At 38.6% G+C, this 27889-nt stretch overlaps 1 protein-coding gene across 1 annotated transcript; it reads left to right on the plus strand.

Moving 5' to 3' along the window:
• The first annotated feature begins 933 nt into the window (after nucleotides 1–933).
• On the plus strand, nucleotides 934–27684 carry ptp4a3a (protein tyrosine phosphatase 4A3a). Its single transcript, XM_079484433.1, has 6 exons — nucleotides 934–1497; nucleotides 19002–19500; nucleotides 19960–20052; nucleotides 24623–24753; nucleotides 26221–26295; nucleotides 26687–27684. The coding sequence occupies exons 2-6, from the start codon at nucleotides 19396–19398 to the stop codon at nucleotides 26802–26804; spliced, it is 522 nt and encodes a 173-aa protein (XP_079340559.1). The 5' UTR covers nucleotides 934–1497; nucleotides 19002–19395; the 3' UTR covers nucleotides 26805–27684.
• Nucleotides 27685–27889: the final 205 nt, after the last annotated feature.

A 27889-nucleotide genomic window follows, 5' to 3' on the forward strand; every position in this document is an offset into this window, starting at 1 on the left:
CTCAAATCATGAGGAGACTCCCACCAAAGCATATCACAAGCACTCAACATGTGAACTGCATATATATATATATATGATCATTTTATTTGGTTATATATATAAACTGCTGTATTTATTCTATTTTATCACTTTAAGAATTCGGTTTTAAACTGAATGGAGGCATGCAGATATTTGCTTTGCGATAAATACGCGTAGCTTACACTTAAAATACTTTGCAAATAAAAAATAATGCAGGCCTAATGCAACGGCGTTCGATTCAATCTGAATCAAAACTGTGACATTCCGATGCTTATAGTCATGACAGCAGTTCACACTGAGCTCGCATGCAAATGAAATACTTAATAAGTGGTAACGAGTCCATTAAACAGGGGTGTTCACAGTTGAATGATCGCCACATTTAATAAAGTTTATACTAATGGTTGTTATTGTTAACACAATAAGCCTGTGCCGCCGATTATGCAGCTATTTCATTTGTCATTTACATGACCATGTTTCTGTTACCGCTACTTTACAAACTCATTGAAAGCCCAGAATTAAATGCGTTTTTTCTTTAAGGCTTAAGATTTAAATGGCATCGATAAGGCAAAAGAAGAGGCAGTAAAATGATCAACTTTAATAAAATAAAATAAAAAGTTATTTTATTCAATCGTGTCTTATATACTCAACATGCTTCTGCTAAATCTCGATTCGTGAGAGTTCACGTGACATAAATAAAAGCATGAACGTTTGTCAAACAAAAAAGTCTGATAAATATATGGGTTAACAGAACTAATCATTAAAATCCCGCTTGAAGTTTTAACCTGGCTGGCTAAAACTATACGATTCTATCGTCATGTGGAGTTCGGTGACGCATAGAGAGATTGTGGGAGGACCACTTCACCGAGAACGTGCTGGGGAGTTCGATTCGTTTGCCTGAATCGGTTCGTTCGAACAGTTCACATTCAGGAGTCAGTTTAATGAACTCATGGAGAAGGGTTTGAGTATTTGTTGTTTACTTAGACATTTTAGTTTATATTAACACGCTCAAGTCATAGAGATCGTGATTTTATGTATGGAGTTGTTGGTAATTCTCAATTAGGCATTAACATTATGAATTTTTCAGAATTTACTCGCATTTCTAGGAATAAAGGGGAATCTGATCTACTGTTTGAATTTGTTCAAGATTAGCTTTTCATTTATCGGCTTCCACCAATAGTGCGTAGCAACAGTTGTAATGTCTAAAGCAATACGTACAATGACGCAGGAACAAAACCACTTGGGCTGAATTGACATTTTCGTGACATTCTCTTCAGTTAAAGCGCTGAAGAGCAACTCGGCTGGTCGTGATTTCGGTGAGCTAGTGCGAATCGGTCTAACCGAATGATCTGGACACGAGTATCGATTCTTATGATTCACTGAGAAGAGCTGGTCGAAAAGAGCGATTCCTTCGCGACTCGGACATCACTACGATCGCATGGCGAGGCTGAGGCATTGTAGATTATTTGTGGGAACGTTTCGGTAAGTAGAATGAACGCTCATTCTCACTATAGGGTTATATTCGCGTTGAATGCTAAAACGGCTACAAATATACTGAATGTTGGAGCGGAGAACCGTGCGTGATGAACAATTAGTCAGATTTTGGGTCGAGGGTGTTGCCCAGACCGGCTTTCTGTCAGAAAACACGGTATGGCGGTGCGCTCGGTGTAGTTTTCGGGCGTTTTAATCGATTTTAAGGAGGTATGAGGTGTATTTTACGCAAATGGCCGCCTTTGATGCTAACGTGTTTAAAGTGCCGTTTTGTGTGGGATATGTCGGGAGAAATGCCCGTTGCGAAGAAGTGATTCTGTTAACGTTTGTTAATGTTTCATTATAATTATAAAGAAGATTTGTAGCAGAATCACACAGTGTTGTATGTTTATGGTGTGGATTTAAGTGTGGCATCTTGTTTTTTTTCTGTTATTGTCTGTGGTGTCGACAAAGATGCGGGTCTGTCTGAAGTATTCTGCAAGAACAAAATCCGCCTTAAACAGTTTTTAACACAATACTATTTCTGTAGTTTGACACTGTTGTCTAGTTTGCACACCAATATCTGGTAGCAAACATGTGTTATTAACAGCCAATTCACCCACATCACGGGTTCATATTTTTAGTCCGTTATATAAGTCTTTTTAACGTGGATGTTAAACGTGCTTATTTCTTCTATTTGTCTGTGTGGCGTTTTAGTAGACAGGGCCAGAACTGGAGGTTTGTGTTGGGTAAAGCTGGCATGACCGATGGAGGAAGGTAAGCCAGACAGCAAACCAATAAACAGACCATTTCCAGTAGAGTCAATGACCACTATATGCACCGAAGAACACATTTTATACATCTTTTGTTTTGAAATGGCTGTCAGTGGCGTTTTAACCTGCTGGACGGGGCTTACTGTATAAAGTTGATGTAAAGTTGTGGGGATCATCGAATTGTGTGGCGTGCTATTCGGATTTGTGATGTTCACCTGGTGAACAATAAAAAAGGGAACAATTGAAGTAGGAATATGTTTGAAAAGAGATCGTTGCTATATCTAGAACAAAAAAATCGTTGTGACTTTGAGGGTAAATAGGGGGGCTGGACACCCACCTTAAAACTCCATAGCAACACACTGGTAACACACTTAAAACCCCTAACAATGGGTTTATTCGTACGTTTGTGGGGTAGGCACCGCTGATGTTTTTTTCCCTAAGAAAATGTATACTGTCTTTGTGGACCATCTGTTTTATTCACATCCTCTCGCATGGCTGTATTTGCATTTAAATTCTTTGTCAACTTTCGTTGCCAGTTAAAAGGACTCATTGTTGGTGTTGTAGAGGCCCCCTTCATCCATATTGCCCTGTCTCACGTGTTTTACCTAATGGCTGCTTAAAGACCGGAGGCAAAGCTGTCCGCACAGAAAACACACCTTAGTGGAGTAAACTCTCTGTGATTTTTACATTAAGTCATTTAGCAGACGCTTTTATCCAAAGCGACTTACAAAGAGTTCAGGGATCAATAAGCGATATGTCATACAAGAGCAATAGTACAATAGGTGCTAATACAAAGTTACTAGTTTCAACATCTTTCAGAGATATCACATTTATGCTGCAAGCATACAAACGAAAATAGGTAGTATTATTGTCTGCTTTGCACATGATGTCTTTCATCCTCCAAAACGATAGCATCTCAGCAGCATATCTCTTCTGTGGTAAGAGAAAGACCAGTGAATTCTCAGGACCAAGAATTCTGCAGAGCTTTCCCCAAGAGGGTCCCGAGCCTCAAATAAATACATCCACATGACCTTCAGTCCTTGTGCCAGAAAGAGCTGTTTCTGCGATATCAGTGACGTTCAGGATTCCATGAGATGTCAGCCGACTGCTCTTTTTGCAGTGCGATTTTAGCTATATGGGACTCCCCTTCCATTCGGTTCCTTAGGAATTTACTTTCCCTAGGCTGTAGTCTATAAAACTTGTCCGCAAGTGAACTAGGGAAATTCAGATGCAACCCGCCAAGCTGGATGACAACAGCAGCCACTAACTTCTGTTATGAAAATAAACTCCTAAAGCACACAAGGTAGTGTTAGGCAATGGCAGGGTTCACAGAGCTCTTTCAACCAAAGGACTAATCGTATCCGAAAAATCTTTGTGTATTCTCTCAATGTTTGAGTTCTGGATAGTTTCCAGTCACACTGGCTTTGAAGTCTGTGCCAAGGTTGATGAGTATCAGCCACCGCTTGACCCATACCAGTTTTGGGTCACGTAATTATCTCTTTTCTAAACAGTTGTTAGCCACACACTCACCCATAGCCGCAGGTGATAGAGGCTCATTTGTATTCTAGTAAATGCTGATTTGATATAACTTTAAATTTTTTGTTATCATAAAGCTTCTGATCTCATTATAAAAATTTGGGATTTTAGGAGACAATTGTTCAGCTTTTAAAAATTCCATTTACATAAGTGGATGTTTTATTATAAATCAAATATTATGTGTCTGGTCTTTTCAGCTGACTAGTCTTTTTATGAAGTCTGGCTATTACCATACGTCTAATATTCCTAGGCCAAGGTGTTTGTGACCACCTTCCCCTCCACACACACACTTTTTAAGTGCTCCCTCCTTACACCATTGCAGACACTTAATTTTGAAATTAAAGTTGATTTTCTAAATTAAATGCTTATCTAAATTATACATGCTCAAAAATTGAAATGCCCCAGAATTAAAGTGGATTTGTAAGCTTGGGTCTGGCCGACCAAGAATTATATTGTTTATCATTACCCTTGCCTTCTTTATTTTTTCTTTCAGAATGCTATAGATATCGGACGTGGGAAGCTTCTTAATGTCCATAAGAACATGTGTTGAAGTCGCACCAGTATGCGTAATGATTGACAATTTTTCATGTTTTCATGTAACTTAAAGTGATGTGCCATTGGTGGGCTGTTGTTTTTTCTGATACTTATTAAATGAGTGAAATCTCGATGCGAGCCCTAGCGGGTGATCTCAACATATGTATTAAACTCTGGGCAGGTAACATCAAATCAACAAAACATCCTGCAGGCTTAAATGATATTTCACCCAAAATTAAAATGTGACCATGTTTACCCTTATGTCATTCAATGCCATATGACTGTGGAGCACAAAAGAAGATATTTTGTGACATTTCTTTAGTTTTCTGTCCATTGTACATTGGAAGTCAGTAGGAGTTCCAGCATTCTCCAAAATATCTTCTTTTGTGTTCTGAAAGAACAAGAAATAAAGTCAGGTTTAAAATGACACGTGTGTGAGTAAATGATGAACCGATTTTCAGTTTGGGGTGAATATCCATCCAATGTATTTAATTGCATCAAAATTCTATTGTGAATTATTGGTTATTTTTATCAGGACGGTCCCTTACAATTGTCTCACACAATTACTAAAAGATAAAAAAAAATCTATAAAGAAGTGTGACTGCATGTGCAATATTTTATATTATAGTATAGTTTAACTCAACATACAATATTAATGTTTTATTTTGGTATATTTTGTCAATTACCACTTGGACAGCTTAGATGTATCTTCAGCATTTATTTCACTCTGAATAAACACGTGTGCATTTGAGATTAAATTCATTATTACGTTTATTTTAGACGTAAGAACATCTGACAGCCTTTATGCAACAAACATATTAAACTGTTAACTTTCAAACATGCAGCTGGCATCAACATCTCAGCTTTTGCCAAGTAAACATAACTTGGGTTTCGTTTTACGCAGCAGGGGATTTATTAAGCCATGTGCTCTAGAGCGCCTACTGATGTACTCTTGTGTTAGAAGTGTTTAGAGTTGCTCGGACAACTTGTTGCCTACTTTTGTTAGGGTTGGCCCTTGCAAAATAGAACTGGTAGTCTTTGTGATCCGAGGCACGTGTCAGTGTTTTCTATTGGACTTTCTATGGATGAATGCCGGCCTAAACAATAGCCAATAAAACGTAGTTGCAGGTAGTTAGCGGTTTTAATTTTGTTTCAAAAAATGTAAATTTCTCCAGGTAGTTTGATCTCTAAACATGAAATGCTTGACTGGTTCAAACTCATTTAAAAAGTGCGTCCACCGGTTTGCTAAATGGAAAAGTATCATCAAAGTTATTTAAGAAGTCGTTTGTTAAATTGTATTTTGTGTTTGCTTCTGTGTGAATAACGCAATGGAAATTTTCTTGGCTATTCTGCAGGCATATTTAACATATCAGATCTTTTGCATTAGGTAAATGCTTTTCACAGCCATTTTGACTGTCTTTTCACCATCCTGAAAGCAGTCCATTAATGCGTTCCATACCTAACGTTGTAACCAAGATGACAATTCTCATGCATCATAATACAGATGCCTCAAGAGGCCCTTAGCATTGTTCAGGCTTGTTAGGGTGAAGGGTTTATTAATAGCTTATTATGTTATGACGAATCGTTCTTGACTACAGATTACTTCCCATTAGTGGTTTGGACTGCCAAGACATCAGTGCGCACCACTCTCTTGTGTCTGATAATCCTCAATATTTTAGTGTCAATGTTAATAGGAGAAGGAATAGGCCACAATACAATCTGTAGTTTAGCATCAAAGGCAAATGTATCGGCTGATGTAGAAACATTACACAAAATGAAACATCACAGGAGGTTTAGAGTTCATAATTTTTTATGCTATTGAATATCCAAGAGTTATACTTACATCATATAGTTGCATTGTATACAGTTTTACTGTACATACACTAAACCTTACAGAAAGTTTCCTCTTATGTCTTTGTCGTTGACAGACATTCAAGGATTCTTCTGTGCTAATATTTGAATGTCGGTTGTCTTGCATGCTATAGCCATTTTTGACTGGGCGGTGGACTTTATGGCAATATTTAGGAGAAATAAGGTTGTATGTAGGGTTGTGACAGTGGCCGTGACCACCGCGCCACCATGGTGATAAAGTACCGTGACAGAGGCTACCAAGGAATACATTTATTTCAATCTTTTTTTCTCTATTTATTTGCTTAAATGTAATGTATGTAAGTTACCTTTGCGTGCTATTTCGTTTGTGCAATAAGTCTAAACTTTTCAGTTATTATAGGGGAAGGGGATTGTTAACATTGCAAATTTAGCAAACAACTTGTAACTACACACAGTTAAGAGGTTCTGTATTTTGACTTAACTATCATACATCCTGATTCCTTCACTTCATCATGAGTGCCACCTCTTCATAAACAAAACCATTTTGTGGGACTTGTTAACCTATATAATACTAGTGTGGAATTTTTCTACAATATTCACTCACCATGGCAATATAAAAGAGCATTTTAAGTTGAAAACCGGTTTGAATCTGGAAAACACTGTTATATTAATTTATGGTCATACTGCCCAGTACTATGTTTATTTAAATGCTTTATATGCTGTAGTGTACCGTTTAACTGATGGATTTGCTCAATAAACATAGACATACTATTATATTATTTACAGGGGTAATTTGCAGTAAAATACCTACGTTAGCTGATACAATAGTGTTTTTGAACCTAACTGTAGTAAAAATAGTTTAGTAGATAAGAGTTAGTATACTCAAGTGTTTATGTAGTTTATCAGTTTTTCTACAGCAATACTACAATTTAGTATAGTTAACGTTTTAATACAATACACTGTTTTTAATCTGGACGTTCAAGTTAAACAGACTTTTGACAGTTTTTGCTTATGAAATAAGCTCTCAGATCAGTTCTGGAGATGGAGTTCATGTTGTTATGTCCTCATATAGTGACTGTCAGTACACGATCCTTTCCACCTGCACGATCCGTTCGCGCATGCGCACAACGACATTGTAGAAACCGCTCATGCGAAAATTATGATGATGTCCACCGGGTCTCTTTTCACTATGCGTTCTGTCAATTCAGTTTGATATACTGTAATGTTTCCCCTGACTTTGTAGTTTGTAGTTCTTCATGTAAATTAATATAGTCTAGTTAAACATATGTGTTATGTTCCTTATTGGCTTCTGTAAATGCCATCGAAGGGATTATTTTACTAATTTAGATTAAATGGATAGATATATTAGCCTATATTGACCCATACTAATAAATTACTATATTTAAAGTTAATAGTATTATCAGATTTTTATTAAAAAAACGACACAAAGCGTCTTTGAAAATGGAGTTTAGAGGAGATTTCCAGTCGATAAAAATACTTTATTCCACATGTAACCAAAATCATCTATGTTCATGTAACAACTCTATTATTTTGGATTGGCAACCACATAAACACATCGGAATGGTAACATAAGCAACATTTAAAAACAGACTCGCCGTGAACGGTTACACTATGTAACGCTAGCCTACAAAACCAAAAATATGCCACCTGCCGCCTGGCCGTCAAATGTTTCATCGCCTGCGTGGTACCAATAGTGTAGGAAAACCATGAAGTTTTAGAATTCGTAATTACGCGCATGCTCAGAACGGATCGTGTACTGACAGTGACGAAGACAAATGCACAAGCATCACACGTGTGTAGTAATACGTTAGACTGTGCAGCTCATTATCATTCACGCAAAACAAGCAGATGACATATTGAAAAATCTGTACCGCGCCTTCCTCGCCTTTTTCCACATCTTGGAAATCTCAAAGCTCTAAATATGGACACAGTGCAGCAGGAAAACAAGTTTCAAACGCGAAAACAACTAAAATATCAGTGCGCCATTGATTTCACCACACACAAACAAACATCACGCCAAACACACCTCACACAAACATTTAGGCTCTGCCGCCCTAAATCACGTGCAAAACTGTTTCACAGACCTGCTACACTGGTACATTTATAAATAGGAAATTACACAACAGGGAAAGGGTTTCTAATAAAGTCTTGTCCTCTAAATTTAAAACACGGAGGAAAACAATAACTTTTCACAGATGGAACTGCTGTACATCTGAACGTTGTATTGCTTTTTGACAGTGGGTTATTGTTCTCATCCCATGAAGTGGTTATAATAGAAATGCTTTTAATTAATCCAATGGAGGGCCATGGGTGGCTGGCCGAGCCTGCTCTGACGCAGGTCTGGGATTTAATCATGAGGGTGGGGAAAGAGGGAAATTGCACCGCACTTTTTGTGTGTGCAGTCACTGTTTACAAATCTTGACACAAGGTTAGATTCAAGCGGCAACCTTCTGATCATGAAGCTAAGTCTCGTGACAGCATTCAACACAGATGTGACTTAAACTGCAATTCCTTGGCTGGCCGCTAGAGACTGCCTCCAAAAGAGAGCAGAAATTGATTGAGCCCCATGTCACAGCCGAAAAAACATGTTTACAGCCTGGTACAATTTGTTTTGGTAATTTTGGTCAATATAGCTATGACAACTGTGAGGAGGGTGACGCTCTTTTTATAACTCACCTGTTTAACATACATTAAGCCTTAAAATTCTGCAAATTAGGTGTGTGGTTACTCGAGTGACAAGTGGTTTCAGCAACCATTTGCCTCAGCTCCAACCACATCATGGCTCTTTGCCCATTTTCGATAATCCGGGAGTGAGCTCCTCCCACTTTAAGCTTCAAAAAAGCCCATCAGAAACCTATGGGTGACGTAATGAACACTACGCCCATATTTGATACAGTCTATTGTTACGTTTCTGCTTTATGACAAAACCGTTAGCTCAACTTTGGGGGTTTAATATGGAGGCCATCACGACATGCCGTCTTGCAGAAATTACACACACAGGGCTGTCTGATCTGATCTGATATGTGCTTGGACGTTTTTGGGGTGTAACAGTGAAAAAACTCATGATTTAGATTTTATATTTGTTGAGTAGTCAGTAAAACAGCTCTTTTGACCTTGAAAACTCCCATCCTCTTCTTCATTCTGGGATCATCGGGAAAGAAGAGTTCAGCTCTTGCATAACAGATTACAGTTGCAAAAAAGTGCAGACAAGTGCTATAAGTCATTTAAAATAGCATATTTCTGAGTGAAATTAAATATTAGGTAAGATATATCATTGAAGAAAATTTTTGCTTTGGACTTGATTGGATAGAATCGTGCTGTGGTATGATCGGTTAATTATTGGTTATTATTTTGGATAATGAAATTGGGTTTCTACCCACTTTACATGAGCAGATCAGAAAATGAAATGAATTTCCAAGGCAAAGAAAGTCCATGCCTTCTGATTAAAATAAAAGAATAGAGTTTTGTTGTTTATTATGTTCTAATGAATGTGTACAATTATAAAGAAAAGAGATATTTTGATTTAATGTGATCAAAAGATTCATGAGAAGATGAGTTTGAAAAAAGCTTGTCTGCGGATGCGTTTTGACTTGTTTGCAAACACAAGTTTGAGTTTTTGCCTCCCCAACTGTTTTTTTTTTTCACAAACACTCGGGTCCAGCTGCAGTTCTCAGACAGGAAACCCTCTGACATCAGAATAGTGTTGCCTGTTGTTTGAAAGCTCACAGCTGCAGAAACAGGGAATGTCCCATGAAAAATAGTTCAGCATTACCCAAAATATCCAGTTTGTAGTAGATTTGGTAAAGTGTAGTATCTAATAAATTGTACATCTTATAAAGTACATCTAATACGAGTATTACTTAATAATGCACAAGGGTGCGTAAATACTCCCACCTGGCACAATGTTTTGAGTTTTATTGACACTTCATGGGAGACAGGATGAGGGATTTCCTGTGTTGTGATCCCCATTCCTGCTCTGCCAAATTTGGGCATTCCTGACCTTTCAGAGTTCTGTGAGAATTCTGATACCAGCATTCAGACAAATCTACAGACCACTGGTGGTCTCTCAGGTGTTTAGAGGAAGAGTTAATAGTCTTGCTCTTGTAAAGAACATCCGAGAGGGACACAGGGTTTTATATGTGAAATTGTGCCCAGTTAAAAGGACTAAAAATATGTTTTTTTAATAATGTTCTCTTTCGTTATCCTGTTTTTATTGTGTTAGTAAGCTGTTTTTTTTATTGTAGCTTATATAAAACAAACCAACTGCAGTTCGATTGATGTTCATTTGAATGCACAATAAAAAAACATGAACCAAACTCTTCATGTGTACTATATGTTTGGTTTCAGCTGTCCTTAAAGGAATAGTTCACCAAAATATTAAAATTCTCTCATAATTGATTTACCCTCATGCCATCCCAGATGTAAATTACATTTTTGTACATGCCTTTTCTCAGCTGAATACAATACAATAATGTTATATTAAAATGCTGTCATGTTTTATATTTTATATATATATATATAGGGTGGTCAACATCCATCATTGAGATAATCCAAATGACTCCAAAATGACAGTGGTTTAGTAAATGTTGTCTGAAGTAAAATGATACGTTTCTGAGAGAAAACACACAATACTGTATATAATGATCTCATATCTCATTGGTTCTTGCATCTTACAATGATTTGCACACTGGAGTCATTTTGATGACTTTAATGATGGGTGTATGTGCTTTGGAGCTTTGCCATGTTGAACCGTGTAAAAGATGAATATTTTATGTTCACCTGATAAAAGAATGTCATATACCTATTTCATATACATGACATATACACTGCTTTCCTGTAGCTCAGAGGTAAGAGCATGGCGTAAGGTCATGGCTTCAATCCCAGAGATTGCACATACTTAGAAACAAATGTATAGTATAATGCAATGTAAATCGCTTTGGATTAAAGGATCTGCCAAATGCATAAATGTAAAAAAAAAACTCCAATGATTATATTTGGCTGAACTCTTCATAGCTTTAAAGCTGAAGTGTGTAATATTTATTTTGATACTAAAATGCCTACTGTTAACCCAGTTTGCAAAGAAAATTACATGTTTCAGGTTTAGCATAGGGAGTGATTTGCAATTGTTGTACTTGCTTGCATTTCGATGTTTGCGGCCTGCAGTTTTAAGGGAAATGTCTCTCAACCCAGTTTTAGATGAGTATCAAAACTCTTTGTTTGTGAATAATATTTACTACTTTTCTGCTTAATCTTTCATTCTGAAATCACTCACCCAGCTCATACACGTGGTGTTATGTTAAGTGGCACCTGTAGGTTGTCGACCTCTTCCTGTTTTCCTGTAAATGGACCTGTTTAGCTGCAACCAAAGACGTGATCAAAGCCATTGTGATATCCATGGGGTAGAAATGAATCCCTTTTAAATCTGGATTATTCATTTTAGATGATATACAGTTCTTTTGTACTTCTTTTTTCCATGAGTGAAAGTGAAGGAAGTTTATAGTTTGTTTTATTATTTCAAAACTTTTAATTTCACTTTTTTAATTATTATATTAACAATTTTGTTTCCATCTAAATCATTTGTCCCCAAGATCTAGTCAGATAGTGGAATGTGATCTTGAAGCTGACATGACAAAGTGCAAAACCAATATACAGCACAAGGGCTCTACACTGCGACTGGAAATTAGTCTGTGCGACAGTGAAAAAATATTGAGGCGCACTGGTGCGACTGACCCGATTTAAACTCATAACCCATTTATATACAATCAAATTAAGAAACTACCACTCCCAAATGTGCCTCCATTTATAAATTACGTGACATTATGCACTGCGATCGGCTGCATTTCATGCTAGTCTACTGAGTGGCGTTTCCCGTTATAAGAAACACTCTTACGTGCCTTTTTGTGCTCCACTTTTTACTTTCGGTTCTGAGGTGATGTCTGGAGGGGTGTGTGTCTGGCAACTGACGCTGGTGGGACAGGATAAATGTTTCTGTGTGGCATTTCTATGAATGATCCCCTGGTGTTCGACAGCTGATCCCAACTCGCTTTCTTTAGATATTTGATGTTTTTTTGGTGCTAATAAATAAATATTTGGTTGCATAGGTGTATTTTGCGGGTGGAACATGTCCCCACCACTTTTTGGAAGAAATGAACAAATGGAAGGTGTGTATTGTTTAGGGGACATTAACATCTAAATCTCATGGAAAATGCGCCACTTTCTCACCATGTCCCGTTGCTCACACTCGAGTTATATTTGCAGACGACAGAGAGCAGTGAGTCCAAATGCGTGCATCATCCACGTTCGCGCCTCTCGTGGTGCATCCAGTGTCCAAGCAGAAAAACGCGTAAACCAATGAACAAGTGACATTTTTAGTCATAGGAATAAACAGTCTAAATGTAATACACCGCAACAGACAAGTGACTTTCCCCAAATGACAGTTTGGGATCCACATTCTGTGAGAGCTGGAGTTGAAAAGCTATATATGAAAAATATTCCCAACGGTTACAATGTATTAAAGTGAAGCGTCTGATTTGCCTCTTTTGTTGCAGTTTGAGAGCTTTTGTTGCAGTTTGAGAGCTTGCTGTAACCAAGCCAAGACACGAAGTTGTCTTCAAGTTGCCAAGATGACTTCATGGCTTCCATAGACTCCATAGTGCGTAACATATCTGTACGAGCTGGACCAACACATGTCATGTAATACGAAGTTGTGAACTGTTATGATTTTATTCTTCTGTCAATCAGACACCACAAATGATCAGTTCAGCTTCTGTATTCTGTTCTTGATCTCACTTCACTGGTTAACTTCCTCTTGGACTTTCCACCACAACAACGTTATGATGCCATTTTTTCCATATCAACAGTCCAACCAATCCATAATTAACTACAGATTTTCCATCGCTCAGGATCACAGTTGGACTCTCAAACAAACTTCACAAAGCTAGACCGTGTTCAAAACACCCCCCCCAGCCTGATGATATCTCATATCCAGTGGCCGGGTCTGGCCAGAACTAAATGTATCACAAAGCAGCTGCCGGGTCTATTTATAACACACAGGTGACACGTAGTGCACAGGCCACTCTCATCATCACTTTAAGCTGTTTGTGGAATACAATTAGCCTGGCTGACATGTCTAAAGATTTAAAACCCAGCTTGAAAAAAAAACGATTGACTCACTCACTAACTCGGCAAACTTGTTGTTTGTCGGATAACTAGTTGACCTGATCTGTCTTTATCACCTGAGTTAACTGATATTTCAGGAAGGCCACATTTTTGGCAATGTCCAAAGACTTGGTGACTGAAATAGTAACTCAACCTATTGGGTAATACATGTCATGCAGACTTTCTGCTGTCCGCAAGCCGTGCTTTTTAAGGAGGCATACTAATTGCAAATTCATATGCAGCTGGTGTACAAGGTAAATTCATCGTCTCTGTCAACACTTATTATACTGTATTTTTGTCCACATGGGTAACTGACGTACTCATCATGTGCTAAAGTGCATATGATGTGTTTGTAATTCCTGAGCAAACTGAACTGCCAGTGTAACTCCTTGATGCACTCTAAAGATACAAATTGAGTAATTTCTTTGTAGATTGTGTGCTGTCATGAAAAACACAAGGGTTTGTAAGAGTAACGCATATATCCAAAAGTTCAGAAAAATTATGCATCATTTACATTTTATTCATTTAGCAGACGCTTTAATCCAAAGCGACTTACAATTCTATCATCATTTACTCACCCTCTTGTCATTTCAAAGCTGTTTGACTTTCATTCTTCCGTAGAATGCTAAATAAGATATTTGGAAGAAAATTGGTAACCGAACTGCGCCAGCACCCATTCACTTTAATGTATGGACATAAAACCAATGCAAGTGAATGGGTCCCATTTGACAACATTCTTTAAAAAAATTTGTGTTCTGCACAAGAAGGAAAGTCAAACAGGTTTTGAAATGACAGGGTGAGTAAACGATGACAGAACTTTTATTTTTGGGTCGCTTCACCCATTGTCATTTTCTTTTACTCATCTCTCCATCTGCCCTCATGTTTTGCTGTACATTATTTGTTAGTGTCGTCGTACAAAGGTCCCAGTTGCCCAAAGCAGCACTTCAAATTGTCAGCGCAAATATTTAAGTAGTATTTGTGGTCTTGAGGGAAACAGGCTTGGTAATTGGTCTGTGAAGACAAGCACAACACTGTCATCAGGGCTCCAGACTGCGCCAAAAACGGTTGCTTTTGCGACCAAAAATACAAATTTGTGAGTGATATTTTTGCGGAGATCGCCACGGGCGACCATGCAAATATACTCATGTTTAAAGTGTTTCAAAATGAAGCGGCACAGGTGAGAGAGAGCTCTGCAGGTCTCAGGTAAGGTGCACTTCCTGATCTCAAGAGGTGCTATAGCGGCAGACGCGACCGACTCCCATGCCGGACTGACGGCTGGTTCGAGGTCCCTTGTAGAAGGAGCTGTAGCACAGCGCCAGCTTATTCCACACTCAGCGTACCAATGCTAGATGAGGCAGCACCGGAATAAGCGATCGCTGCTCTCCGCATACAACTGTGGAATTCCGTGGATTTTAATGCTTGTTATTGACAAGTAGATGCACACATTGTGAGCGTGTTACTAGTATGCGCAGTTTGCTGTACAAATGTACATATATTTAAAACTATTCTGTGGATTTAGAGTGGAATTAAAACAAAAGTCTGCTGACTCCGTATGACCCTGCTTATGAGGGAAAACAACTAGAAAGAAAAACTCGGCTGGGAAGTTCACGATAATGCTGTGGATTTACTGGTGACTATTTACAGATCTTCAGAAGTCTGTTTCTGTGAATGAGTGGGTGACCCCTGTGTGTTGTTGATATAGCACAGATAATACTAACCTTACTCTGCATGGAATTCTTGAGACCAGTACAAGTGAGTTCCCCCCCGTGGACCTAGTGTCAGAAGTATCGCACTCAGCGTTTGTTTTACACGCTGGTCTTTCTCCCAACAACTGTTGTTCATGGCTCATTGTTCTACATCGATTGAGATTTTTACCCGATTCAGCATATTTGGGGATTTTGGATATGATTAAACTGCTAGATTAGAAGCAATAAATGTATGGGTGGTTTCCAAGGTGTTGCTAGGGTGTCACTCACTGGCTGAGTCTAGCCCACTTGTAGTCTATGTTCTGGACCCTGGGCATGGCTTTGGTCTCTTCATTGAATATTTCTTTAAAAACAACTTCAATTGTCTGTGTGCCTATATTTTTTACTGTGCTCTTAAATCGGCATTTATTTCTCCTCTTCATCCACCAGGCAAGAATTGACTATGATTGACTATGACCACAGATTAACTATGATCTCCCTACATAATTGTGGTTTAAAGGAGACTTATGATGTGTTTTCGTATTCATGCATATATGAGACATAATAATAGTTTTTTAAATAAAACCTTACCGATCTGTTACACTCTCCTGGCAAAGTCGCGTTGGCAAAGTTAATCTACTTGGTCAAATGCATTTTCTGGCTTGAACTCACACGGTACCGTTTACATTATCAGCTGTCAATATGCTTTGAAGGCTGATATGTTGTATGCACATGCTTGAGGTATTCGGCCATTCACAGCGCTTTTTACACTGATAAGCTTTGTTAAAAAACGAGGCATTTCAGAAAGGCGGTGCAGAGAGGAGCAACAGTAATGCACATACTGTGAAAACGTTTTAACCGTAAACGGCGTATTACACCAAATACACACATAATGTTCATTTTAGCCATCCAATATGACCCCTTTAACCATGATATTTGTTAAATAAATAATAAAAGTAAATCCTAATGGTACTGGTAAAAGTAGGAATGCCATAAACGGATCAAATAGGTCAATGTTGTTTGGATATTATTGTTTACTTGGTGTTGTTTTGTTCTTTATCTTGCATCACAAAATGAAAGAAAATATTCGTTTTTGTCTGAAAAATCTAGATTTTAGAAAGAGTGGACTTTTTGTAGAAAGTAGAGGAAATGCAAATGAGATCAAGCTGTAGTTATTCAAGTTTTTATCGATTAGAACTGTAGTTAAAGACCCAAAGCAACTTCCCAAAGGAAGTTCTTATCTCGCTGATTTTGGAGCAGTCTTATTTACTCAGAGCTCCAGGATCAAAGCTAATTTAATTGTTTATCTTACTGGATGCTGGGCTGTTCAGAATGGTAAGCTACCACGCAAAAACAAGCAGTGCAGTTTGTTGTGTATGCATATTCAAGTAACAATATGGCGGCCCTAGTGAAGGAATTCCTGCCTTTTTAATTAAAGAAATATGCAAAAGTGATGTCATAGAAATATTTCTTTAGCCAAGGGCTGACGTGCAGGTTGAGTGTACCTGCATGAATTAAAACCTTTATTTTGAGCATAAAAATATGCACGTTACGGTGATTTCATTGGCAAGTATGTTTTGAAATGTGAAGCTGGCAAGCATTTTAAACATTAGATTTGTTTATAAAATAGATATCCACGGTTTCAGTGGCAACAACATAAACAAATGTTAACTTAAAGTGTTGGGCCCACCCCAAAAATCTGCCATCAGTCACTCACTTCCATGTGATTTCAACCCTTTTCAAATGTCTTTGTTCCGCAGAACACAAAAGAAGATATTTTGAATATTGTTGTTAACTGGCACCCATTTACTTGCATTGGTTTTGTGTCCATACATTACAAGTGAACGGGTGCAGGCTAGTAACTTTCTTCAAAAAATCTTGTTTTGTGTACTGCAGAAGAAAGCAAGTCATTTGGGTTTGAAATGACGAGAGTGAGAGAGTTAAATTTAATTCAGCACAATTGATATACAATAGAATATTAATATACATTGACATTCAAATAACATATTTATTTCCCAAAAAATCTAATTTGTTTGGAATTGACAACATTCAAGGTTCAAGTCATCCTTTTGTATGTAAATTCTGTATGTGAATTAAAAGAATTGTTGACAGTTCATGTGTTGGCAGCTCGACGAATAGGATTAGGCGGACATATTCTATGTTGATATATCATCTTTTGCAATGAGACACTCCCATCTCACTTTGAAATGTTAGGCAGATTTGTGCATGTTAGTTGTTACACAATTGAGATCAGCATAAAGTTTTAAAGCAGTCAATTATGTTGTCACAATCGATTGCTACTGTCAGTATTGAGTACTCCTGGGGAATCGTGCCCATCCCTCATTCAGTCTCCACTGCTCTGCTCTGGTCTCCCGTGTAGGTCCCTACAGTAACAGATCTGTGGGGAATGCTCAGTAAAACACACAAGCAAGCGGGAGAGCATTCACACAACAGAATCCCTCGCCGTGTCACGCATCTCCCAGCCTAACTGCGCTGTATCCACAACATTAAATTTATGATTTAAACAATGAAATAGCGATGCAGAACTAAGCCACTCTGGTAAGTAACAGACGTTTTGATATCAGAGGCTGTCAGTGATGTGGTGTATTTGTATCAAGTTTTTTTTTCGTTCTTAAGTGAATAACTGAAAACAGGGGGAGTAAGTTTGTTTCTTTTAAACTTTACTGAATCTAGACAGGTACGGATTTGTGAAGTTCAAGGTCATATAAAAATATATATACCAAAGCTATCTGCCACTGCCAGGGCATAAAAATTCTGTCTAGTTTGATATAGAAAAACAAGTTATAATGATTATTGATTTTACTGCTTATACGTAAACTTCAACACTCTTTCAACACAAAGTGTAAAGTGTACTGTATTTAAAGCACATCTTTAACAACTAAATGATTGCATGCTTCTTTTTTCTTCTTCATTTAAGGAGAACACAATTCCTTGAATGAGGGTTTTGGGCCCGTCCGTTGTTTTTTGATGAACATTATAAACAGATCTTTATCATGCTGCTGCCCCTTTAAGAGTACTCTATTCAGATATATGGATCTAATATAAATATATATATATATAGAATGCTTTTACACGGACCATCATTTTTCTGTTTCAGAGTAAGAAGACTTGAAAGAGAACTCAGTATAGTAGTTTTGACTCTCTTGGCGTGCATGTTTAAACATGTTTTCTGCATTAGCCTCACACTGTATACAAAACTTATTGTGCTTTGTACCTTAGCCGGGGGTATTTTGGGTATTCTGCAGGCTATGGATTTCCTTCCGCGTTATCATCAATTGCATTAAATAAGGCTCTGACACCCGTGCATATTACATCTTTATGAGGCGAGGGCACCGATGATGCATGGGTGAAGGAGGGGAGAAGAAATTGAGTGTTTTTTTCTATGCCATCTGGAAGAGATTTATGACGAAATGTCTATGTAAGAGTTTGGTTACGGTACCTTGCTTCATTCAGTTTTGGTGTTCATGGTTCATGTGCACACTTCAGCAGTTTTAGGCCAACCCCAAATACTCTACTTGGTTGAGACACCTGGTGACGTCCATCCCAAGCCGGTTCCAATCAACAGCCCACCCCTTCTATGAAACATGGTTTATCTGTACGTTTGCAGAGCCAGTGAGCCACAGACTTTCGAAATAAAAAAATTATAATCAGAATTAATTAATTAATGGGTTAACATGACAATAACACGTTCACTTGCCCAGCTCTAGTATTTATTTATTTTGTCTTTATTTAAGTTTCTATCAGCCTTTGTTGCGCAATGCTCTCGTGTGTGTGCGTAATATGGGATTGTGTGGGTGGGTTCAGGGACACTGTATGTAATCTGTTGTCACAGACTCACAGTTAACGTGAACGGCGTTGTGCGTCATGTTTTTCTTAAACAGACTGTCCTGGGTTCTGCTTGTCGATATAACATTTTAGAATAGAAAACTTACGTATTTTTTCTATTTCTTTTTAACAGCTCTTCCCCTCGGTAGAGGCCTTGTCCATGGCGTTCTTTCAGAGGACTGGAGATTACTGCCACGCTCAACATCCACTTGTTTGAACCAGAAGATAATGCTCGATGCGCTACTCGCTGGCCTGATCTGATTTCTGGATGCGCCAAGACGATCTTCCCTCTACTGCCAGTGGTCTTGCCACCCAAAACTCTTCAGAAATCTAATGGGGTGATCTTACCTCTCTGGCTACAGTAAGCCATTAAAGAGAGGATTCGGGTTTTGGAGACTTTAAACATCAAGGCGTCTTTAATGGTTTTATAATAAAAAAAGATCTGAGACTGAACACATCGGTGAAGAGCGTCCATTGGGTGAACTTGGTTCTTTTAAAGGTCGGACACTTACGTTTAAGGCGGCACAATGGCTCGGATGAACCGGCCGGCCCCCGTGGAGGTGTGCTACAAGAACATGAGGTTCTTGATTACTCACAACCCGACAAACTCCACTCTAAACAGCTTCATTGAGGTGAGTACTTTCTCTCCGTCTTATCCAACACACTAATGTGTGTATTTGTGCCGTCTGTTCCCTCCCTCCTACCGCTTCTCCTTTTAGCCCTTTCTGAAGCACACAAACACACTTAAACAGCACATCCCGTCTTGGCTCACATGGTCTATCTTAAGACAACTCTACTGTCACATGGCCCACTCATTCTTATCTTGCTGGGAAAGTGTGCATGAACCATGGAGGCTTTAATGATAACAGCACATCTACAAAGGATCCGTTGCCATGGAAACCCATCCCGGTGCTCCAGTCACATGGCAGGGATAAGGGACAGGGGATGTTCATGGGTGGCTTACCTTACTTTTCCTTCCATTAAAGTAATTGTGTTTGTGGTTTAATGCATTTTCAAAAAATGTGTAAGTAGAAAGGGTGATTGATTTTGTTTTATTCACTTATCGTTTTTTCCCCCATGATCTTACTCAGGATCTTAAGAAGTACGGTGCCACAACGGTGGTCAGAGTTTGCGAGATAACCTACGACAAAACCCCGCTGGAAAAGGATGGAATTACAGTTGTGGTGAGTGCACATTGTCTTGCTATCTGTTAAAAATAACTTTAGGCTTGAATACTGGGTTCTGATTGGTTGATCACCCCATCCAACTGTCTGATATTCCCAGTTACACACATCTGGGGATTATGTGATATCGGACCACTCATTTCAACTAATTTATCGGTTCTATTATTCTGTATGCGCCAAGACGGTCTTCCCTCTACTGCCAGTGGTCTTGCCACCCAAAACTCTTCAGAAATCTAATGGGGTGATCTTACCTCTCTGGCTACAGTAAGCCATTAAAGAGAGGATTCGGGTTTTGGAGACTTTAAACATAAAGGCGTCTTTAAAGGTTTTATAATAAAAAAGATCTGAGACTGAACACATCGGTGAAGAGCGTCCATTGGGTGAACTTGGTTCTTTTAAAGGATAGACACTTACATTTAAGGCGGCACAATGGCTCGTATGAGCCAAAGTTGCAATCTGATGTTTGGATAAAAAAAAATGTATGAACAAAATAATGTATTGAGCAAGTAAATAAAAAACATATATATTTTTTGTTACTTATTTCTGTAATTTTTCCTGTTGAGTGCAATTTAGGCGAAAATGTACGCTTTATCTCATTTGATTCTAACCCATGTAAAAATAAACTTTATTTTTTAAACAGGCATACTGATATAGAAGCAGATCGCAGCTTTATATATTTTATATAATAAATATAATCAAATAAAACATTAATGATTCATTAAAACATTAAATGATTTACCGGTACTTGTGTTCCTTTAGTTGTTGTGTAATTTCTAGTTAGCTGGACATTTTTTGCTAAATAAACCCCTTTCGAGTCATAAAATATGTTTCTACCCATCGGGGTCTTGTTCACCCAGCTGAATGTACATTGACCTGCTTATTACAAAACTACTCAAATGGACACGAGTTAAGAATTCAAGTTCAAATATTTTTGATCAAGAGACCACAGAGCAGAGATTAACAAGCAGGAGCATTTATGAAATTTGCCAGTCATACGAAAGCTTTTGTCTTCAGAATGATGTTGTTTACCAATAAGAATTAAGCATTTCCAAGAGCCGTGTAATAAATAACGTTTACTTCACACTTAAAGGAAGACATGGAGAAAAAGATGAAGCACACGGGACGATTATCTGCATTAGACGAGAAAGAGAAAGGTCCCCGCTGACTCCGCTGACCCCATATACTCTCTCACACACACTATGTTCATTATAGAGAATGTTCTCTTCCAAGCAGCTGCACGTGTTTCTTATTACCCACGTCAACGTTGCACTGTTGCTATGGTAGCTGCAGAGCCTGGTCTCACCGTGTGGCCTCCGTTCGGTCCCCGCCCACCCAACCTTTCTTTTATACTTTTTCTAGACTTTCTCACAGTAAGACTGAGGAAAGGAGAAACTCAAGGCGAAGTGTTGCATAAGGCCTGACTGCGTTTTGTGGACCTGAAGGCCACAACGGAGCCAATATTCTTGCAGAACTCAATAATTCACACAAACACAACCATCCATCCTATTGTTGCGTCCTCTGGAGTGATTGGTTGTTTTTTTAACTTGAAGTGAATAAGACTTCTATAAAAAGATACAAGGGCAGAATGAAGTAAAACGCTGCAATGTGTGACGCGTTGGACATTGTTTACGTGACGCATTTAATGTAGTTTACTGCCGTACGTGTTTTATTTAAATTAAAACAAAATACGCGTTTGCTGTTTTATCTGTAATTTTATGGCAAGCTCATGGGATGGCAGTCATGAAACACCCGTCGCATGCCATTTTATATAGAACAAGCGTTTGTCGTTATTGCAAGATCTCAATGTTTATGGCGCACCTAATATCAGTTCCTTTGTGTTTTATGTATTTTAATATAAGATGTCAATGTTTCAGACTCTTTTAATATCAGTTGCGTTCCTGTTACGCCATTGCTTTATCTGAAACGCATGTTTGTTGTTTTGGTCAGCAGCGCCATGGTGAGCTCACAAAATGTCACTCATCTGGCACATAAGTTGCTGAGAAACTTTGCAAGGCAAAAAAAGACCCAGTGGGAACAATCAGCGGTGTTCTGCGTGTTGTTCGATGTTCAGAGCACCTACAACAAGGGACTTAACTGTGTGCTCCCAGGAGGTGCGCACATGCCACTCTTCCAGATCAGTTCATCTGTAGAAAGATATGTGCATGTGACCTGGCATCCAATTCTGCATTCCCAAAGTAGGCCATGGCTGTTTACCCAACCTGCATTACATCATAGACAGATCTCCATCCGCTCTTCTGCAGCAGGTTTCTGCACGAGGCATGTTTTCCCTGGAAATCAATAGGATGGACTGGAGGAAGTGGAGGAAGCATTTGTGTCGTGCCATTCACGCATCAGAGGCTATTCTCTAAAGAGGCCTTGCCAGTCGCCTTGTTTACTCGAAGGGGCTCACACCTGCTGAGCGTCCTATCCCCGAGGCTGTTGTGTGACTGCATATCAGTCAGTGGTCTCATGTGACGAGTGATATTTTGAGGTCTCTGAATGCTGACTGATCTGCGTTTGTGCCGCGTGAAAGCTTTTTATAATTAAAGCTTGCCCTGCCAAGCCTCGATGGATCACGAGTATGTGTTTATGCGGACATCTATGCTTGTGAAGGCATGCCAGTTAGTTTGCTGGTCTGCATTAGCCACGTCCCTCAGCAGCTGTACAACATCAGAGACCCTCAACGGTGTTTTGGGTGGGCGGCGAGAAAAGTGGGATGGGATTAACTGGACCGCTTGTTAAGAGGGCTGTGATTAACCTCTCAACTTCAGGTCACAGGACTACAGGACAGACACACGTACGCCATAATTAAGGTTTCACATGCCTCCAGGCACTGCCATTTGGCAATTTTTGGGATTATATAAAGGTGCTGTGTAATGTTTGAATCAAACTCTAAATTTAGAAATTGTTGATATACAGCCTAGGGCTGTGACGGTGGCTGTGAAAACCGCACCACCGCCGTGGTAAAGTCCATGACGGGGGTGCACGTCACTGTGACAAATATAAGTGTAATAAAAATGACAGTTGTGATAAGGATTGGTATTTATTGCCTTTCATTTGTGGATGGTTTTATTTAAAATATATTACATTAACACAGAAATTTGAGGAGACCGTTTCGTTGGTGCGTTCAAGCGTGGGCCTGCACGGCAAAACCCAGGTAATTCTCCGGATGAAATGAACGGATACATACAATCAAAACCGGCTATGACCCGTTTGCTTGGTGCAGATAAGTGCAGCTGCACACATCTTAATCTGGACAATTTCAACATTTTCCATCAATGAGTTGGGAAAAGTAATTTTTTATATGCCAATCTGAATAGAAAAGCCAATGTAGGTTTAAACGTTTTGTTTCAAATGGAATTGTTAAGACTGGAGCTTTTTATTTCATATTTAACTTTCTTATATTATTTAAGTTTTGTTTATTTACTGACGTTTATTTAAATGTTTTATATGCTGCAATGTACCGTTTCACTGATGGATTTGCACATTAAACATGGACGGATGTTTCATCCTCATTTATTTCAGATATCATATTTCAAAAAGGTCCATATCTTTCTTCCACTCGTCATGTGATTGCTACACGCAAATATAATAATATAAATATTATTTTTACAAATATAAAATATATATATATATTGTCTAATGATTTCTTAAATCTGAGCACTCAATGCAAGAACAAGCTCAGTTGACGTGAGAGTTCTCGGCTTCATAGTACGTTGGCAGTCATTTGCTTTGGTTGAGCTGAAAGGCTATTTCTGAATGCTGTTCCCTACCAACATAGAAATGTTACAGTCCATACTTTGTCTCTACACCGTCTGGATAACCTACTTTTCTAAGAGCCAAGTGTACAAGAATTTAATGCCTGCAAATCTGTCTCAGACGGGCCAGAAAATCGAAACTTTAAGCCCTGTTAATACTGATACTGTACCTTAGCTACAAAAAGTGTTTTGACACTATTATTTTGGATTTAACTTCAAGATTGTTTACAATGAAGATGTGGATTTCGCAGGCTCTGCATACCAAAAAGATGGATTTACATTATTAAGGTGGAAGGCAGAATATAACCTACCTGACAATTAATATTATTAATAAAAACATGAATTTATATATAATTCACACATACAATTATGTTAATTTATCATTTTGATTCTGTTCTAAATAGTCTATTGGTTTTGTAACGTTTGCGTAGTCTTACGAAAGCTAAAACAGGAAGTGCTTTTGAACTGGTATTGTTTACGTCTTGTGAAATGGTCTATTTCTGGGTTATTAAATAAAATATGGACCTGAATATCATTTGAAAAAGTTACACTTAACTAAAATTAGTTGCCTTGGCGCTGTAAGTTAAGTCTTTAATGTTATTTACTAGAAATATCTAAAGTAAAAGTAAATTAAACCTAAATGGCAATATTAAAGAAATAAATAACAAAATATCAACCACATAAGCAAAGTGTTTGAATAACCTAATATAACTATAAATACAAAAATAAATATTGTACATTTATTAATAGAGCTACATTCACTAAATGTTCACTACAATGAACAAATATGAAGTTTAATCTTCTCTTTCCAGGACTGGCCTTTTGACGATGGCGCTCCGCCTCCCTCCAAGGTTGTGGAGGACTGGTTGAGTTTACTGAAGAGACGCTTCATGGAAGACCCCGGCTGCTGTGTGGCTGTGCACTGCGTGGCCGGTCTAGGAAGGTCAGTTGACGTATTCGTGAAAATGGAGTTCCACAGACATGAAGATTTAAACATGCTTTTAACTGGCTGTTTTTATACCCACCCTGAGAACTCAGAGAGGAAAATGGGTTCATTTCTCGTCTGGTGGCTCACAAGCAAAGCCCACCTCTGGTGCCCTGCTCTGAACCTCAATCTGGAAAAGAATATGCACTGTGTGCTCTAAAGAACATTATGAACCTCCTGGTTTCCCAGGAGACCCATCTCCTCTATTAACCGTGGACACAGTTGATCGTTCCCTATGGACTAAAGTCGTACTGCCTTTGTAGCGAGTGAGAGGTGCATCTTCGGAGGCTTTAAAGTGGACAGAGTGCTCCGCCAAAGTCAACAGTCTCCAAAGTGCACTTACTCGGCTGTGTTTTTAGAAGCAACGGGGTGAGGGACGAAGACAAAACAGGAAGTGTTCTTTTACGAGCGTATGTTTGTACTGTCCTTCTCAGACGCGCGCTCTTTCTGTGACCTTTTCAACAGAATGTCTGTCCCTGAGATTCTTTAGTCATAAATGAGTGACGTTCCCTTGTGTTCTATTTTGGCTCTTTACTGAGAAAGTGGGAACTTGTATAACTACGCAGTGTACTTGTACTCAGTGGGTTCGGATTCTCACACAGTTTCAATATTACAGAGAGAAAACAAAGTCAGAAACTCTTACAACCAATATTACATAACATAATAATCGTGGTAAGGCCCTCCAGGTGATATATCAAAGCTCTAATGGCGCACTTACAAGCTCAACAAAATACCACAAACAACACGAGTGACGTCAGGATGAAGGAGGGGTGGTCTGCCTTCACAAACTCTGACGCACTTCATCTGCTTCCAAAGGGAATCGGCCTCGACTCTTGAAAGAGTGCCAATGCTTTTTGGCCCAACTTGTTTATTTTCATTCAGTTCAGATGATGCAAGTACTGAACTGGGGCACCGTATATTTGAGCATTCCTTTCTGTTTAGGGTATGTTTAAAGCCGATGCTGGTCCTTAGTCGTCCTCACTCACGGTTGAGCGTTTGTTTACATTTTTAAGTTAGAGCTGTGCAGTTTATCTTCATCGAATTTCAATTTTGGCTTCCAACAATTGTGAAAGCTAAATAATCGCAGTAAAATGATTTTTGTTTCTTCTTGTGTTATTAGTCTAAAGCGCACATCTTTCCTTTATTCAAGGCTGTGGCATGTTTAGTCAGATATGTTCAATGTAGTTATCAAAATGATGAATGTATGTTTAAGAGTTTGTTTGTAGTTGAACTTATTGAGTTGAATCCAGTGTTAAAGGGACACTTTACCCAAAAATGAAAATTCTGTCATCATTTACTCGCCTTCGAGTTGTTCCAAATCTGTATTCATTTCTTTGTTCTGATGAACATGGCGAAAGATATTTGGAAGAATGCTTGTAACCAAACAGATTTTGCCCCCCATTGAGGTTTGTTTCTTTTCTGCAGAGCTCCAGTCCTCGTGGCTTTGGCTTTGATCGAAAGTGGGATGAAGTATGAAGATGCCATCCAGTTCATCAGACAGTACGTACATCTCTTGACCTCATACAAGGACGACAAATGTAAAGTATATGACGTCAACTTAGTCACCATACTTGCTGAAGAACCTTTTTATTAACACACTAAAAACCTTCACTCTCCCTCTTGTCGTTTCAAATCTGTATGACTTTCTTTCTTCTGATGAAAACAAAAGAAGATAATTTGAAGAATGTTGGTAACCAGACAACAGAAGTTCTATTGCATAGATAGACACAGAACCAATGCAATGCAATGGGTACCACCGTTGTTCTATTCCCAACATTCTTCAAGATATCTTCTACGCTTAAAATGACAACAGGGTGAGTAAATGATGACAGGATTTTCAGGTGAACTACCCCTTTAACAAACAGCTCATTTCTTATTTTTGCATTCGCAGGAAACGCAGGGGCGCCATAAACAGCAAGCAGCTTACCTATCTAGAGAAATATCGGTCCAAACAGAGACTGCGCTACAAGCACCCTCACTTTTTCAAGAACAAGTGTTGCATCATGTGACTGAATCCTCAACGAGCTGAACCTGACCACAACGGATGCACTTTGCTGATTTGCCATTAAAATACAAACGGATTCGGTCTGGTCGAATGATCCCACTGGTGCCTCAATCTCCTTCACTCGGTTTGTGGTGTGGATACTGCCATGGCCCGTCTGAGGCTTGCCGTTTGGAGGTCGCCAAAAGGCTGCCTATCTCGGAGGTCAATGAGATAGCAACCTACGACCTTTGACCCTGCACCAAGACTAATCATGCCTCAAAAGATGGTGATTGTCCGAAAGAACCAGCTGGTGTGAAAACAATGTGAATCTTGGAAAAAATGTGCCCTTTCTTGCTTCCTCTACTCTTGTTTTTCTTTCTGTACTCTCTTGCCTTGAGTCAGATTTTTAGACAACTTACGGCTCCTTTAAAACTCTGTTTTCAGCACAAATCTTTTTACTTCGGACCTTTTCCATGATGCTTTGATGTTTTGTAAGCTAACATTGGTCAAAGTGGACTTGAGAAGGGCTAACGTGAAAGATTTCTGTTACATAAACCAACTCTCTGCTACTTCTAGTCGACTGAGAACCAGATGTTGAATGATTTTTAAAGAGCTAGATGAAGGTCTGTGAATTTATCCAGGATAATGCTTTTTATGTGTGTATATGTGCTTAACTTGTTCTTTCCAAATGAAACCGTTTGGTTATTTGGGTAATTATAATGTGTTAAGTGGTTTAGACCTTTCAGGACTCCCTGGGAATGGTTTCACAGGTTGAGCTGTCTATGATACTTGTCATGTGGATGAATTACTCAGTGATCGAGTTTGAAGGTGGTTTAAAATGCTTGTTTTTTAGAACACCCCTCCAGCTGCATAATACAAATAAAGGCTGTGCAATCATGACTCTACAGTACTTGTGTTTTGTCACAGGTTGACCTTATTATGTGTAAGCAACTCACCCCACTTCAAAATATTCCCATACTGCCACCTAAAGGATGAAAGATTAAAATGACTTTTATGATTCACAAAGCAAACAATTTACTCTGCTAAAGATTACTCAAAATATACGTGTTCTGTATTTACGAATGTTTCATGAATGAGGCATTATTTTTC

The sequence above is a fragment of the Barbatula barbatula genome (assembly GCF_947034865.1).
Source record: "Barbatula barbatula genome assembly, chromosome: 21".
Classification (NCBI taxonomy): Eukaryota; Metazoa; Chordata; class Actinopteri; order Cypriniformes; family Nemacheilidae; genus Barbatula; species Barbatula barbatula.